Source organism: Montipora foliosa, chromosome 1 (genome assembly GCF_036669935.1).
Source record: "Montipora foliosa isolate CH-2021 chromosome 1, ASM3666993v2, whole genome shotgun sequence".
NCBI classification, from domain to species: domain Eukaryota; kingdom Metazoa; phylum Cnidaria; class Anthozoa; order Scleractinia; family Acroporidae; genus Montipora; species Montipora foliosa.
This window is the reverse complement of record NC_090869.1, coordinates 57,026,665-57,041,664: the sequence shown is the minus strand read 5'-3', so window position 1 is coordinate 57,041,664 and position 15,000 is coordinate 57,026,665. Positions and strand designations below refer to the sequence as shown.

The 15,000-nt window shown below is 40.6% G+C and overlaps 1 protein-coding gene across 1 annotated transcript in view; it reads left to right on the top strand.

Moving 5' to 3' along the window:
* Positions 1-155: 155 nt before the first annotated feature.
* The window catches only part of LOC138002430 (uncharacterized), a gene marked incomplete at its 5' end in the record, with an annotated part of 94,244 nt that continues 79,399 nt past the window's right edge, over positions 156-15,000 (top strand). Inside the window, 5 exons of the mRNA XM_068848472.1 lie at positions 156-336; positions 4,482-4,652; positions 9,374-9,562; positions 10,426-10,596; positions 14,876-15,000. The exon at positions 14,876-15,000 is cut by the window's right edge and continues 64 nt beyond it. Of these exons, the coding sequence (XP_068704573.1) occupies positions 156-336; positions 4,482-4,652; positions 9,374-9,562; positions 10,426-10,596; positions 14,876-15,000 (837 nt within the window). The remainder of the gene's footprint in view (positions 337-4,481; positions 4,653-9,373; positions 9,563-10,425; positions 10,597-14,875) is intronic.

Genomic DNA, 15,000 nt, shown 5'->3' with positions numbered 1-15,000 from the left:
AAATATAAAGCTGAATTATTCAATGGTGTCTCAGGGATACACATGTTTTGCATCAGCTGTATTATCCGTTTTTTGTACATGGCCACTGTTGTAAACTCATTCATGCACCATTTTTTGTTGTTTTTTGTTCTTATCTGAGATACTGATCTTTTTGTTTCAACTTTTTGGGCGCTAAAGTAAATGGCGGCTGGTCAGGTTGGTCCCAGTGGAGTGGCTGCGCGGACGGTATTTGCGGCGGAAATCAACGCATCCGAACACGAACGTGTACCAACCCATTACCAAGTAGCGATGGAGCTTATTGTGTGGGTGAAAACGCTGAGCAAATGGACTGCAAGAGTGAGTGTTAAATATGTTTACATAAATGATCATTGATACGCTTGCTCTGTGATTGGTCGTGGATGCTCTTTGGAGACAGTGCGGCCCAGTGGTTAGGGCGCTTGCCTTGAGATCCGGAGATCCCGGGTTCGAGGCCCGTTCTGACCACTCGTTGAATTTGTTCCTGGTAGTCCCAGGCTCACGTGTTCTGCAGCACTTGTAAATAGCCAACTGCTTTGCCTCCGGCCAGTTAGAATTTTTAAAAGTTGTTGTTCGGTGCTGTTAATTCATTGATTGTGCTCCGTTTGCCTCAAAAAGCCCCTATGCAGGCCTTCTGATATCACGCGATGGTGCGATTTCGCACAATCGACCTCAAATCGCATCCGATCGCACAATTCACGAAAAATCGCATAATTCAAAAAAGGACGCACAAAATTCATAAAATGAAACATAAATCAACACGTTTCTTAGAATTTCCTGCATAAATACGCCATTTTAAAGCTGATTTATCTTGGAAAAAGGCTAAAAATCCTTTGCCACCTTCGATTTCGTAAACACTCGAAGTTCAAGGCTCTATTTTGCATGTCGGGGACCTGGTACGAGTCTCCTTCTATTGGTGCAACTCAAACACGCCCTTATATACACAACACTGAAATGATGACACAGTTGCCTACTCTTAGAGAAGAGATTTGTGAAAAATAAGCGAAGTTGTATTTTTTCGGCAAAATGGAGTTTTTTTCGTTGAAAACTGATAAAAACTTACTCATGGATAAGTTTGTTGTGAAAACGCTCGTTTTTTCTGCGACGAAGAAGGAAGTTGCGACCTTCCGCCCAATCTGCCAGCTCACACGATAGAGCAAGAAAGTACCTCACAGCCGGGTACGGTGCACGTGGACGATGGCCTGATGTTTTTCTCGTCGTGCAATATTAGGGCCGTCTATACGAGAGAAAATAAGCCGCGGCTTACTCTGGCCACGGTGTACAAAATACGCAAAAGGAACTATTTATACGAATATATATTCCCAGGTCAATATAAGCCGCGGCTTGAAAAAGACGTGAACGTAGATTTTGTACCATTTATACGGGGTGAACATTCGAGTGTTATATAAGCCGCGGCCAGAGAAAGCAGCGGTTTATTTTCTCTCGTATAAATGGGGGTATGGCCCTATTGTGATTGACCATCTTCGGAAGTTCGTGGTTGACAAGCACCTTGATCATTCATTTGGCATGTTAGGTGTGTCCTTTCAACTTTTAACGTGGTGCACCGGTAGTGCAGAAGACCTCATTTTTTTTATTTATCCCAACTAATGTCCATCGAGATACATAATTACTGTTCCTTTTTGTTCAAAATGTCTTTAGGGCAGCAAAAAAGTGTTTTTCCTAACCTGAAACCTTATAAAACAAGCTTAAAATTGCTGAGAAAAAAATCACATAATTTACATTATTTATCGCATAATTGGCCTTTCTAATCGCACAATCTGCCCTGAAAAAATCGCATAATTTGCATTTTTAAATCGCACCCTATCAGAAGGCCTACATATGGGGAGTGGTCAATAGGCCGAGTTCGATATATGAATATTCAAACATGGCTACGAGGCTTTATAGTTAAATTTCATTGCTCAGTTATGTTTTCTTTGTCTCACAAGACTCCTGGGAGATTTCTAAACAAAACAATATTCAAATTTTACGATAAAGCCTCGTAGCCATGCGAGAATATTGATATATCGAACGTAGCCTATTGAGTATGTATGTTTAGGTCATGCCAAGGCATATCTTTCTCACTTAACTCGAACCAATGGCCTGTTTCACAAAAGCTAGCCACGAAACCTTTTCGAGCCCATAAAACAGTTCGTGACACTAACATCTGTTAGTTCTTAAAACTTGATATTTTTTGACATGTTTAAAAGGCCAGAGGAAACGAAACTTTTTGTACGAGTTTTTGTTTTCTCAGATCATCTAGTTTGGAAGGGCTTCTCTCGCCACGCATTGTCGACTTGGCCAGTCAGTATGCAATGTCTCTGATTTTGTTCTTCTTGCGTAAATCAACTTTTGAATTGACGTGGAAAATAGGAATCTAAAATAAGCTAAAAACTACCCAGGTTCGAGTAAACGACCCTTCAAATTATGGATACTAGTCGTTCTCAGTAGCCCATGACCACGAGTATCTAGATTGTATCTATATGTGCCACGGCGTTTTCATAGACCGAGCTATTTCAAAATCTATTTTCCTGCCATCTCAGACTCCCCCAGGGGCCTTGTAAGCCAATTGCATGGGTAAGCGTTGTATATTTGCAGTTACCCTCATGGGCTCGGAATACACATTTATGCGGACTGAAACATATCTTTTCGCGGAAAATATCATTAAAGAGCCCTCTAAAAATAGCTTTGTCTGTGAAAACGCCGTGACATAGTGACAAAGGACAAGTATGGAAGCTGCGTGTTCCTTGTCATGGGTTCCTGTGCCGTCGTTCTATCTTAGTCACATGCTCCTGTTGTAAGAAATGGCCAACTCCAACTCAAAAAAACATGAGTGCCAGATTCTTGCTGATCTAAACATTAAATAAAAGTACCAAATAAAGCAGAACTATCTCTATACACCTTATTCCAAAATAGTTTAAGTTTAAGTTTAATATAGCTTCTTAACAATGAACAAAAGAAAATATATATACAAAAGTACAATAGGTAAAGGAAAGTAATAGGGGAAACTGAATTCCCATATAAAAACTGTTCTCCAGAAATAAAAGTTAAAAAAAATTAAGAATAGTATATCTAATATATAATTTCACAATGTGTACGAAAACTAAAAGACCTATCTATTTACAAAGATAATTAAGTAGTAAAGTTTTAAACGAGCTTAAGCTAGAAGCAGACATAACTGAGTTAGCTAAAGAGTTCCAGTCATTAACGTAACGGTTAAAAAATGAAAATTTAAAATAGTTTGTCCTTGCTGCTTTAGGCCTAATTTTAAAGTCATGGTTACTTCTAGTTCTTGTTGGGCCAGTCAGACTCACATATGCGGTATAGTCAATATCAGAATAGCCATGAATTACCTCGGTAAAGTTGAAGCAAGCGGAGGTATTTCATTTTTTTAAGCTCCAATGATGACCAGTTTAGTTCAGTGTGCCTTTCAGAGTAAGGTTTATCAGATCCACATATCAATCGAGTAGCACGACGCTGGATGGATTCAATACTGTGTATGTGTTTAACCAAGTAAGGGTTCCACACTGGGCAGGCATATTCCAAAATAGGACGAACTAAAGCATTAAAAGCTATTTTAATTGCCACAGGATCTTTGGGCCCAAATGTTCTCCTTATTAGACTCAACACTCTATTTGCCTTACCAACAATGTAATTGATATGAGCGTCCCACCTTAAAGAAGATTCAATCCAAATACCCTGGTGCTTATGTTTATCTACAGCCGACAGATTATTCTCATTTATCACATACTGATGAACTAAAGGACATTTAGACTTGGTAACATGTAGGGCCTTACACCTACATGGCCGCCATTTTAGTTTTTGTTTGATTGCAAATTGGCCCTTCTGGCCTCGTTCAAGGTTAAAGATTCATTTGAATGTTAAGTTCGAAAGCGACGTCAAAAGGGCCAATTTGCAATAAGAAATAAGGAATAAGGTGTATGGCTTATGTTTTCTTTATTTCAAATATCTCGTCAAGCTCGGCCTGACTTTTTCGTATAATAAACTGATTCATCGTTTACGACTGAAACTCCTTAAAGGAGAAGTTCACTCCGAAATGACAATCCTTTTTCATCGATTAATAGAAAGTTCATGAGGATAACAGCTTTGAACCAAATAATAATTAATAATTCATTAATTCAAGATAAGTCTTCTAATTGCCCGTTGTATAATTTCATTAGGAATCAGCTACCTCTTTTTATCAATCAGTCATTCTTGCAAGTTTACAAATTATGCGTTTTATTACGCTATAAGCTTCTACTAACTTTAGCGATCTGAAACTCTCTGCTTCGGGAGCTCAAAACTGGCGGAAAATGCAGTGGTGGTGCCGCCTTTTCCCGTTTCCCGTATTTCCACGACTTTCCCTGCATCCCCCGCTTATTTGCTGAAAGGGGCCTTTTCTGCCAGCCTAATGAATAGTTCAGTTCAGGTTTCATCTCTGTCGAAACATTCATATGATATCATTGCAGTTGATGGAGGCTATACGGAATGGAGTCAATGGTCACTCTGTGAAAATCCGTGCGGGGGGTCCGTAGTAAACCGGAGCAGAACTTGTACTAACCCCACTCCCACTTCTGATGGAAACCAATGCTCTGGAGACTCTTACCAAACGAAGCTAGAATGTACAACTCCTTGTTCAAGTAAGTGAAGTAACATTGAAAAGCGGGCAATAGGTGGTTTTCACCGGACGACATCGCCGCCATGTTGGTACACAAAACAACAGAGAAAAAAGTCATTTTGGAGTTTGGCTCTATTATTATGCAAAACATGAGTGAGCGCGGCATAATTTGCTATTGTTTTGTGCACCGACATGGCCGTCTTATCACGTGATCATCTATAAGGACTTGGTACAACTGTTATCCCGCGTAATTAGTACTCCAAGTTCGGCAATGTCGAAGACAGAATAATTAGAAGGACATGACATCGAGTCCTGTTGTGGTCCCGAGTTCTGCAGAGGCTTAGACTCATTAAAGTGCCCCCAAACTCCAATATTTTTTCTGAGGTAAATTTCCTCACCCATAACAAACTAGATTTGCCGTTTTCTCGGCCAAATTTCTCTTTAAATGGTCCTTGAAACTTAGCAAAATCAGAAATCATATGACTAAAGCCCTGGCCAAACGAGAGAGAAAGTTGACGAGAGTTGAAACTTATGAGAGCTCATGAGAGTCGATGAGAGTGATCGAGGGTTAGCCAAACGAGAGAGAGAGAGTTGAAGAGAGTTTGTCGACAGTTTCACGCGCAAACAAAAGAAAGAGGCTGGGAACCACCCCGGAAAAACCCTTTCTGACGTAAATATGGCGACTAGCCAGCCGGTATATTCAGCCTTGGCGTTGCCCTTGATCCTGAGCCTGCTGGAAAAAACAGTAACTGCTGATCACAAAACTCTCGATCAAACTCTCGTGAGCGGCCAAACGAGACAAAAACTCTTGGCAACACTCTCATGAAAAATTTGAGCAAGTTCAAATTCGAGTTCCTGGCCAAACGAGAGCGAGAGTTTCAACTCTCGTCAACTCTCATCAACTGTCGCTCTCGTTTGGCCAGGGCTTAAAGAACCTTACTCACCCACTGTACATTGCGCACCTTTGTTGTTGTTGTTGTTGTCCGGGAATTTGAAGCGTCTACCTCCATTTATGGGCAAGTATCGTTGAGTTATTTTTGTACTCGAGAGAAAAATTAGAACAATTTTGTCAAAAAATAAAAAACACTTTGAAGATCCTCGAGAAAAATTATCCTGTGACATTAAATGGATTTCGATCAGGAAAACCGCAGAATACGTCCATTTTGAGCGCTTTTCTTTGACGCGTGGAGCTACGTCTGCAGTGAGGGTATTACAGTTTCTACTTGTGGTATTTGGTTGTTTGAACTTTTAACTGGACCTTAATTAAATTATAAGCAAGCAGCCCATATTTATTTTATACCCAAGCAGTTCGCAATGGAAACAACAAGGCGAGATAGTTTAATTCGCTGCTAGCGCGGTATTTGGTAAATTAGCTTAATGCAAGCGATTATAGCCTGTTCCAGGTCCCTAGATAGTCGGGAAAACGAAAACAACTGCGTGCGAGTTTTTGCGCGCATTTTTTTCTCTTTCCCTACTATCTGGGAGCCTGGAACAGGCTAAAGCTATGAGCGATAAATAAAGACAGTTTCAGTGTAGTGCGCGCAATACGAAGTGGTAGCATTAGATGAAATGCTCTTACTCTACGTTCCTAGAATTTCTTCTTTTTCAAGTTTACCTAGTCTTCAAACGGATGTTGAATCCAACAACAATTTCTTCCTGTAAATAAACACAAACTGACCTTCTGAGCTCTATGGTTTTCAACTTTTCCAGACCAGAAAATAAAAATGTCACACACAAGCTTGCTTCTTCAAAACGCAGTTTTATTACCAGCGAGAAAATGAAATGAACAACAATGGATAAAGGCTTTTTACTAATTGTGATGGAGATTAGTATTCAAATGTTTGCCAAAGACTTGCCTTGCCTCTTTGTTCAGTGCCGACAGCCTGAGCGGAAGACACGCACAACAATATTTGAACATCCGACGGCAGATTTGCTGTTCGTGATAGCTTACAATGTAGTACAAGAAGTTATTTCTTTATTTTCCAGAAATGATAATACATTAATTGTGATCGTTCCAGCTGTTAATCGAGGAATTCCCAATTTCGGTACTCTTCGCTGCCATGCCAAGAGCAGATGGTTCAACAACGATTCCGCTTCCACTTGATAACATGTTGCGAAGAGCAATTCATACATAAATAAATAATATTAAAAACTGAAATTCTAATAAACATAGCTTATTTTCCAATGGAAAGCAGAATTATAAAGCCCATTTGATGTCCGATGGAAACGGATTACTTTACACAGTCATATAATTCAGAATTTCTAGGGTCCTGAAAATGGCGACTGAACTAATATGGGCGCGCAATGTAAAGTGAATGAGCAAGGTTCTTTAACGACAGATTGTGGGAGGCATGGGTCTCTCTTCCCCGAGTTGACGTCAGTAAGTGTCTCCTTGGTGTCTCGGAATACAAGCAATTAAGGTCACAGTGTCCCCCAAATGCTGCTTCTCACGTGAGGATAAACTGCTGCATTTACCCTAAGCTGACAATAACGCTAACCTTTACCCTAATACCTTAGTGTTAGATGTAGGTAGCAAAGGCTTAGAGTTAAAGAGACTATTCGTGTTGGATGTCAAAATTGGGCGTGCATCTAATAGGCCATTTCCGAGTTCGATTCATGTCTGCCTCGTCTTCAAAGCGAGTCTAAGTGAGAAGTTTTTGTAATGGTAATTAGTTCTACTTTACACATGAATGCAAACTAATTTTCATAAGAAAAACTTCGCACTTTGACTTCCTTTGAAGAAGAGGCAGACATGAACTCGAAAAGGCCTATTAGGTGCATTTCTGATATTATGTCCAGGCAAGAGAAAATGAGGGGACAGAGAAGGAGGCTCCCGGTCCAGCCCTTGGGATATGTCATGTCCACGAAAGTTATTTTTAGACGAGCGGAAGTTTTCCGAGACGTCCGCATGCAGGCCAACCTCGGTCCGATGTTTGAAAGAAAATATATATTCATCAGCCTTCCACGTGCGCTATCATTTTCTCTTTTCACAAGGAACCTGAGAGCGAGGCAAGACTGCATGCGGACATCTCAGAAGATAGACTTCCGCTAGAACAAAGACTTCCGCTCGTCTAAAAATAACTTTCGTGGACATAACATATCCCGGCCAACGCCTTGAGCCTCCCTCTCTGTCCCCTCATTTTCTCTTGGTCCAGGATTACACCTCATATGAGGCACACCCAATTTTGAAATCCAGCACGAAGTGTCTCTTTAAGTCTACGCATTTGCTACTATTTCCAACAATAAGATAAGCGTAAAGATTAGTGATATTCACTTTTAGCTCAGGGTAAATGCAGCAGTTTATAATTACTTGAGAGGCAGCATTTGGGGAAAACGTTGTGACGTTAATTGTCTGTATTCCGAGACACGACTGACGTTGAAGTTGGGTAGAAGAGCCATAAGGGTCAATCCTGTACTTTTCTTCATTTCTGGACCTAAGTGGCGACCTATTATAGCCCTATTAGGAAAAGGAATTCAGGTGATCTCGAATACAATTCGGAACCAGATATCAACCAGATACCAAAGAAAATCGGAGAGGATAATATGGAAAACAGACATGGTTTGATGATCTTGGTTTAAACAAAATGATAAGTTTATTTACAAAGTTACGATTCAAGGCCAAACGTCTTGAGACTTGGGCTAGTTCTCTCATCAGGAGTGATCTAAGGCTAAAAGACTTTGTTTCATCCTCACCCCCTGATGAACTTTGAAAACCGTGGATATTGAAACGTAAGTTAGTTACATTCATAATAACATGGGTGACAAATTACTGCTTAATTTTGACGCAATTTTTCCCTAATTTCACTCGTCACCATTTGATTACCCACACTTATTCTTCAAACCTGTCAACCTGTTTGCAGTGCGAACCAAAATCTACCTTATTTAGTGCGAGATCGAACTCTGGTTGGAAGCATAATCTCTGTTGGCTCATGAACTATGTCTAGAATTACTCGTAATTGTCGTAGTAATTATAAGATGCACGCTCAATTTCGAAATCCAAGACGATGTGTCCCGTACACATAAGGACCGGGAGTTAGGTAACACTTTGTGACGTCAGTTGCCTGTATTTCCTGACGCGAATTTGTGGAAAAGAGGAAGAGGTTGTGATGCTAGAATGGCGGTTCTTTTTCGGCTGTGATATTTGTTTCATTTACAGGGAGTTTCTGTCTTATTTTCCGTTATGTAATGATGTAATTTTCATCTCTTTCTGTGTTCATTGAGTCTTTCGACTATCTGTTTTATCTTTTATTCCTGTCATTTTATTTTGTCTCATTATAATATCTATTCCTTTCTCTCTTTTCATGCTTTAATGCTCACCCAGGGATTCTATAATTATATGTATAATTTAATTCACTCAGCTCGATTTGCTCTTGAGCTATTCTTTATGAACTATTTACAAATTTTAGTATTAATTATTTATTTTAATTGTAATATGTTTAAAGATGGTAATAAAGCTTGTTGTTGTTGAAGGACACTCCTGACGCTTAAAAATCGTCGTCCATCCGATTACGTGGATTTCTGTCTTAGCTATACCGCTAGACTAGCAAGGTGAAAGTGTCCCTCGATTTTATATGAAACTCTCTTGTTGCTTGAGAGGGTTGCATATGATCATCGTTAGAAATAACCCCAATCGCTTTGAATTGGGGAATCTGCGTAACGCCTGGAGAGTCTTTTTTAGGTAGTCGGCCCAATTTGGTGTTCCACATGACACCGAACCCAGTTGTCCCTCTCTATCCTTTTCAGCGGGTCCTGTCGATGGTGAATGGGGAGTTTGGAGTCCCTGGACAACGTGCTCTCAGCCGTGTGGAATAACAGGAGGGGAAATTCTCAGAAGATCTCGTTTGTGTAATAAACCACCGGCTATGAATGGTGGGAATCCTTGTGTTGGTAATGGCACTCAGACAGCGAAGTCATGCTTCACGCCCTGTCCAGGTAAGTCTGATGAGAATTTACCTCTCAAATAGGCCATTTCCGAGTTCATGTCTGCCTCCTCTTCAAAGCGAGTCTAAGTGCAAAGTTTTTGTGATGATAATTAGTTCTACTTTACATATGGATGAAAACTAATTTTCATAAGAAAACCTTCGCACTTAGACTCGCTTTGAAGAGGAGGCAGACATGAACTCGGAAATGGCCTATTGGATTCTAGTGCGCTAAAAAGGCTGTTACTGTGAGACTTGCTAGTGACCTAAGAGTTGTAAAGAAATCTGCCCATACTGGCCACGTACTGCCAGAGCGTGGGTTATGCGTGCGATGGACTGGCTTCTCACCAGGGGTGAGGGGAGGGGAGAGGGGATAAGCGCAGGTCATGTCTGTATTCATGGCTTGAGAATTGACGTATCGCATTTTACCTGAAAAAGATACCTTTGACTCTATTCCCTCCGTCAGAAATAAAACGGGTTGGGAAAGGCCACAACTAAAGGGAGCGTCATGAAAAGATAGACCTTAAAGGAAGGAGGGGTACCGATGTTAATGCTAGTGTTGTCATAAAAATGGTGTTGCTGTACATTATGATAAGGAAACAAACCTTGCACAAAAACAGTGAAAGCAATTGAAAATACAAATGTATCAACACATCTCTGCAGCGTTTCATATTTTAGTCATACCAGCTAAAAGATGGGAATGGTCATAGTATAGTACATTAAGCCCTAGGGAAGAGCCAATACAGTTCAATTGGAAAAGTGGGGGGGGGGGGGGAGGGGTTCGGTTTATTTTTAAGGCGTTACTAAAATCTTATCTTGTCCCTTTTACGTCCTTTCTTCCCCTTGCTAACTTTTGACAATTCCCTTATTTCTTAGTTAACGGAGGATTCAGTTTGTGGTCCACTTGGACAACTTGTAGTCAGACTTGTGGTACTGGTACTAAGTCAAGGAGCAGAAGTTGCGATAATCCCGTTCCTAACTATAACGGACAAAACTGCACTGGGGAGTACGCTCAAGCGATAAGCTGCAAGATTACTTCTTGTCCTGGTAAGAGAAATGGAACCCAATTAGCTTCTCAGATGGCCCTGAATCACTTGTTATTTTCTCGCTTGAATCTTCAACCCACGTAAGGTACTGATATGACAAAATTATGCAATTTAGATGAATTGCGAACTCTCAGTTGATTTTCAAACTTGCCCTACTTTGCCGCCATTTTGCGAAGTATCATTCGCATCAGTCTTCTCACCGTTTTCTTGGGTAACAAGCTTTTTATGTTAAGTCTTCTCTTTCCTATGCAGTGCACTCAGATCTAAACGTAATAAATCTTAAAAATTTAACTATAGAAATTCGTAAAGCGAACTCTAAGCCATTTCTGGTAGCGACATTGTACAGACCTCCCTGCTCTCCAACTGCTTTATTTTCGAGTTATGAGTCATTTATTCTTGGTTTTCACCCACGTGACCTTAGTCCTTGACAACCGTCGTTAACCGCCATTGTGGAGCCCCTCGACTCGTAAACAGAGACGCGTAGAGAGAGATGTGAGTGAGTTGTAGTGCGATGGTTCTCTGTATAATACCTGGATGTGGAGTAAAATCTGGAAACAAGGAAGGTATTAGTCTATTCCGTATACCTATCGTTGTTGATAAGAACGGTGAAAGTTAAAAACAGCTAACAGAAGATCGCCGAAACGCGTGGATTTCACAGATAAGCGGAGACGACACGAAATCGAAAGACTTTGTTTCTGGGAAGCCTGCCTTACTCTGGGACAGATACAACGAACAAAGGACAATTTAAAAGCTTTCGCAGCGATTGACTCACGGTTTAATGTTAGATTTTAACTTTAAGTGTGGGGTTGGACTTATTTTGCTGAAATTGTCTTTACAGGTTTAGCAATTAAAGCTTTTGCGGTGATTGCCAGTAACGGCTTTTGCTGTGAACAGTTGTGTTTTATCCTGTAAATTAGGCTTTCGCAGCGATTTAGCACGCGTTGGTTCAGGGTTTTAGGGTAAAAGGCGAGCGAGTCAGAATTTGTCGAAAGTTGGCTTTTTTTCGATAAAGCGTTTCTCGGCCAGGTTTCCACCGATGTCTTCCCAATTCACACCACCGAAGCGCTTGAACCCCTCAAACAAGTGTGCTCAATTTGGAGCGATTAAACCACAACGTCGCGGAGAAATTCATCTTCGAAAATTCATCTCATTAAATATGAGGTGCTCCGGTTTTGAATATTTAATGAGGTGAATTTAACCTGAGTATCAGGCGTTTGGGCGTTTGTGATACTCAGGTTAGCAAATGTCTAACTCGGAGGCGTTTTATTCGATTTCGCTGAAATTCGACAGGCGAATGCGAGGGATGGAGCGCCCAAATTGACTGAGTTTGAAGGAAATCGGACGAATTTCGAAGGAAAAAAGCTTCTCACCTTCTCAAGGTGAAGGACTGAGACTCTAATCGACCAAATACTTTGACAGAAGAAGAGGGAAATCATCGAAACAAAGGGAATGAGGAGGCCTTTTCTTCTCATCTGGCGGCCATAGCAGTTAGCGAAGGTATTAAAAGAAATCCAACTGGAAACTGATACAGATAAGGTCGACGCCGAGTGTCAAACTTCCGAGTCACCTTGGCCACAAACAACAACAATCTTGCCGGCGATTTCCTTCCCTTGCTTAAACGGACGCAACGAAACCAGAAATCATCTGATTGTACGCTTTCAAAATTTTGAAGGCCTTAAACTGCTTGTTTGTATAGTAGCTTGTCTCTAAAACTAACTAGGAAAGCAAGTCTGAGACTTCTAGAGGAGCCAAACTGATCGCTCCGTATGGCCGCTGGGTCTACGCAAACGACAGAAAATCTTCTTCAAATAGCGCTCTCGAACGTGGCTTTCGAGGTTTTTTTTGGGTAGGATGAAATTACTGGTACCTCGTCGAGTGATCTTGGGTCGCTTTCTTGGGAAATATCCATTGGAAAGATGAATTATTTGAAGGCTTCGAACGTGAGCGCTCAAAATGTCATACATTTCCCTATAATCAGGGGCACCAGAATGGCGGAAACCTAATTTGCATAAAGTTATGACGTCAACTGAAAACCGAGAATAGGCAAATTAGATTCTCTCGACCTAGAGTACTATTTGTTAGGTGACTTAAACTGTAATTTGGCCTCTCCTACACCTGATGTAAACACTCGTCGTTTACTCGAGATTTCGGATTTAGATGGGCTCAAACAGCTAATAAACGAACGTGTTACAGAATCCTCATGTACACTAATTGATTTGAGCTATACAAATTAGACTGACAGGGTAGGCTGTTCCGGAGTATTCCATATTGCCATTAGCGATAGTAGTCTCCTTTATGTTTGTCGAAAACTATCTTCTGGTTTACCATCTAAGGGACACTCTTCCATCACCTACAGAAATTTTCGACATTTTGATCGCGAAAATTTTCGAAATGAAATCTCTCAAGAGTGGTCTTTCGATGAATCTTCGGATCCAAATTTGGCATGGTCTAACTGGAAAACAATTTATTTGCGCATTGTTAACTGCATGCTCCATTTCTTACTACTGTAGACGTACTAAATGATTGAGTAAAGCACCCTGTATTAATTCTACCTTGAAGAAAGGTATGCGCTGTTGCGATGCTACTAAAAGGAATTACAGAAAGTTACGCAATCGAGTCAACAATAAAGTGAGAACCACTAAGGCCTCCTATTATCACACTAGTTTAACTCAATCCGAAATCTATTAATTAATAAACTCATGTCTCGTCGTCAAAACGACCAGATAGTAAAGGAACTGAAAGTAAATGACACCTCTATCGTAACTCTAACGAGATTTCTAACGCCTTTAACGAACATTTTCGAACTATAGGGCCCAGACTAGCCCCCGAAATACCTTTAACTTTGGACGAGGAGTCAATTTATTTAAACTATACTTCTGAAAATTACAAAAAATTATGTTTTCGTCCAACTACTAGCAGTGTTGTCTTTACCCATGTAAATATATTATCAAAAACTAAAGCTACAGAGCTAGATAATATCTCTGCTAAGTTGATTCGTGAGTGTGCTGATATTATTTCAGGCCCTTTATGCGATCTGTTTAATAAATCCTTGATGTCTGGCATATTTCCTGACGACTGGAGATGTGCTAGAGTGACTCCGTTGTTTAAACAGGGCGAGTCATCTGATTTAAACAACTATCGACCTATCTCAGTCATTTCCGAAGTTGCCAAAGTGTTCGAGAGGATTGTGTACGATCAGTTATAAAACTTCTTAAACAGCGAAGAAATCATCTTTAAACAACAATCTGGTTTGCAGTCTTTGCACTCAACTGTTACTGCTCTTCTAGAAGCAACTGACAGTTGGGCGTTTAATATCGATTGTGGCTACGTAAATTCTGTAGTTTTCCTCGACTTAAAAAGGCATTCGACAATGTTAATCATGAGATACTACTAAAGAAAATGAATCAGTGCGGAATTCAAGGGAAAACTCTTGATTGGGTTTAAATCGTATTTGACGAGTCGCACTCAACGGTGCCTCGTTAATGGTTGTTTGTCTGACTTCTCCACTCTTAAATGTCGCTAAATGTGGTGTGCCACAGGGAACGATCCTTGGCCCATTTTTATTTTTAGTTTATTATTATTTATCTAACAAGCTACAAAACCTACAAAACCGTGCTGAACGAGTAATAACTTCATCGGGCTTTGACGCTGAAGTCGATTCCTTGTTTCACAGACTCAGTTGGAAAGACTTGCAATCTCAACGTCAAATTCAGAAAGAGCTGCGTCCTGACTGTTTTCTCAAGTTTCTTCCTTTTGTAGAAGAACTGCAACAAAGGCCCAACACACCCCCTGCCCGTTGCATCGCATTTATTAAAACATCCTTTTGGTAAGGGGATTTATTCTGGACAATCCTGGGGTTCTTGAGACTTTTCTCACGTGCTTTTGAACAATAACTACGAGAAAGGCCAAACAATACCCCCTCCCCCTTCCCCACCCAAAACAAAGTTGTTTATGAAGAAGCGGAAATAACCGAGCCACCCATTAACATTGTTTAGAGCAGGGGGGGGGGGGGGGGATCTGCAACACGTAACTTAACTTAATTGAAATATTTTGTTTAGATGTGGTCTGAGAAGGAAGTAAAAAGTGTCTCGACTATTTTTTTTCCACGATTGGAGATTGGTACTTAACAGGTTTCTCTAGACCGACCCGGTGAGGCATTACAAGATTCCGTTGTGCGAATGATAGTTTCGATATACAACGTCAATCAGTTTGTGGCGCACCTTCGATTACGTAATCAGATAAAAAATGCAAGCAGTGTAACGCAATTCTCTTTCCAACAGGGGCTATTGATGGCGGATTTACTGCATGGTCTTCCTGGAGCACATGCTCAGAGCCTACCTACTGTTTACAAGGCTTTACGTCCAGAACCCGAAGCTGTACCAATCCTCCTCCGGCAAATGGTGGT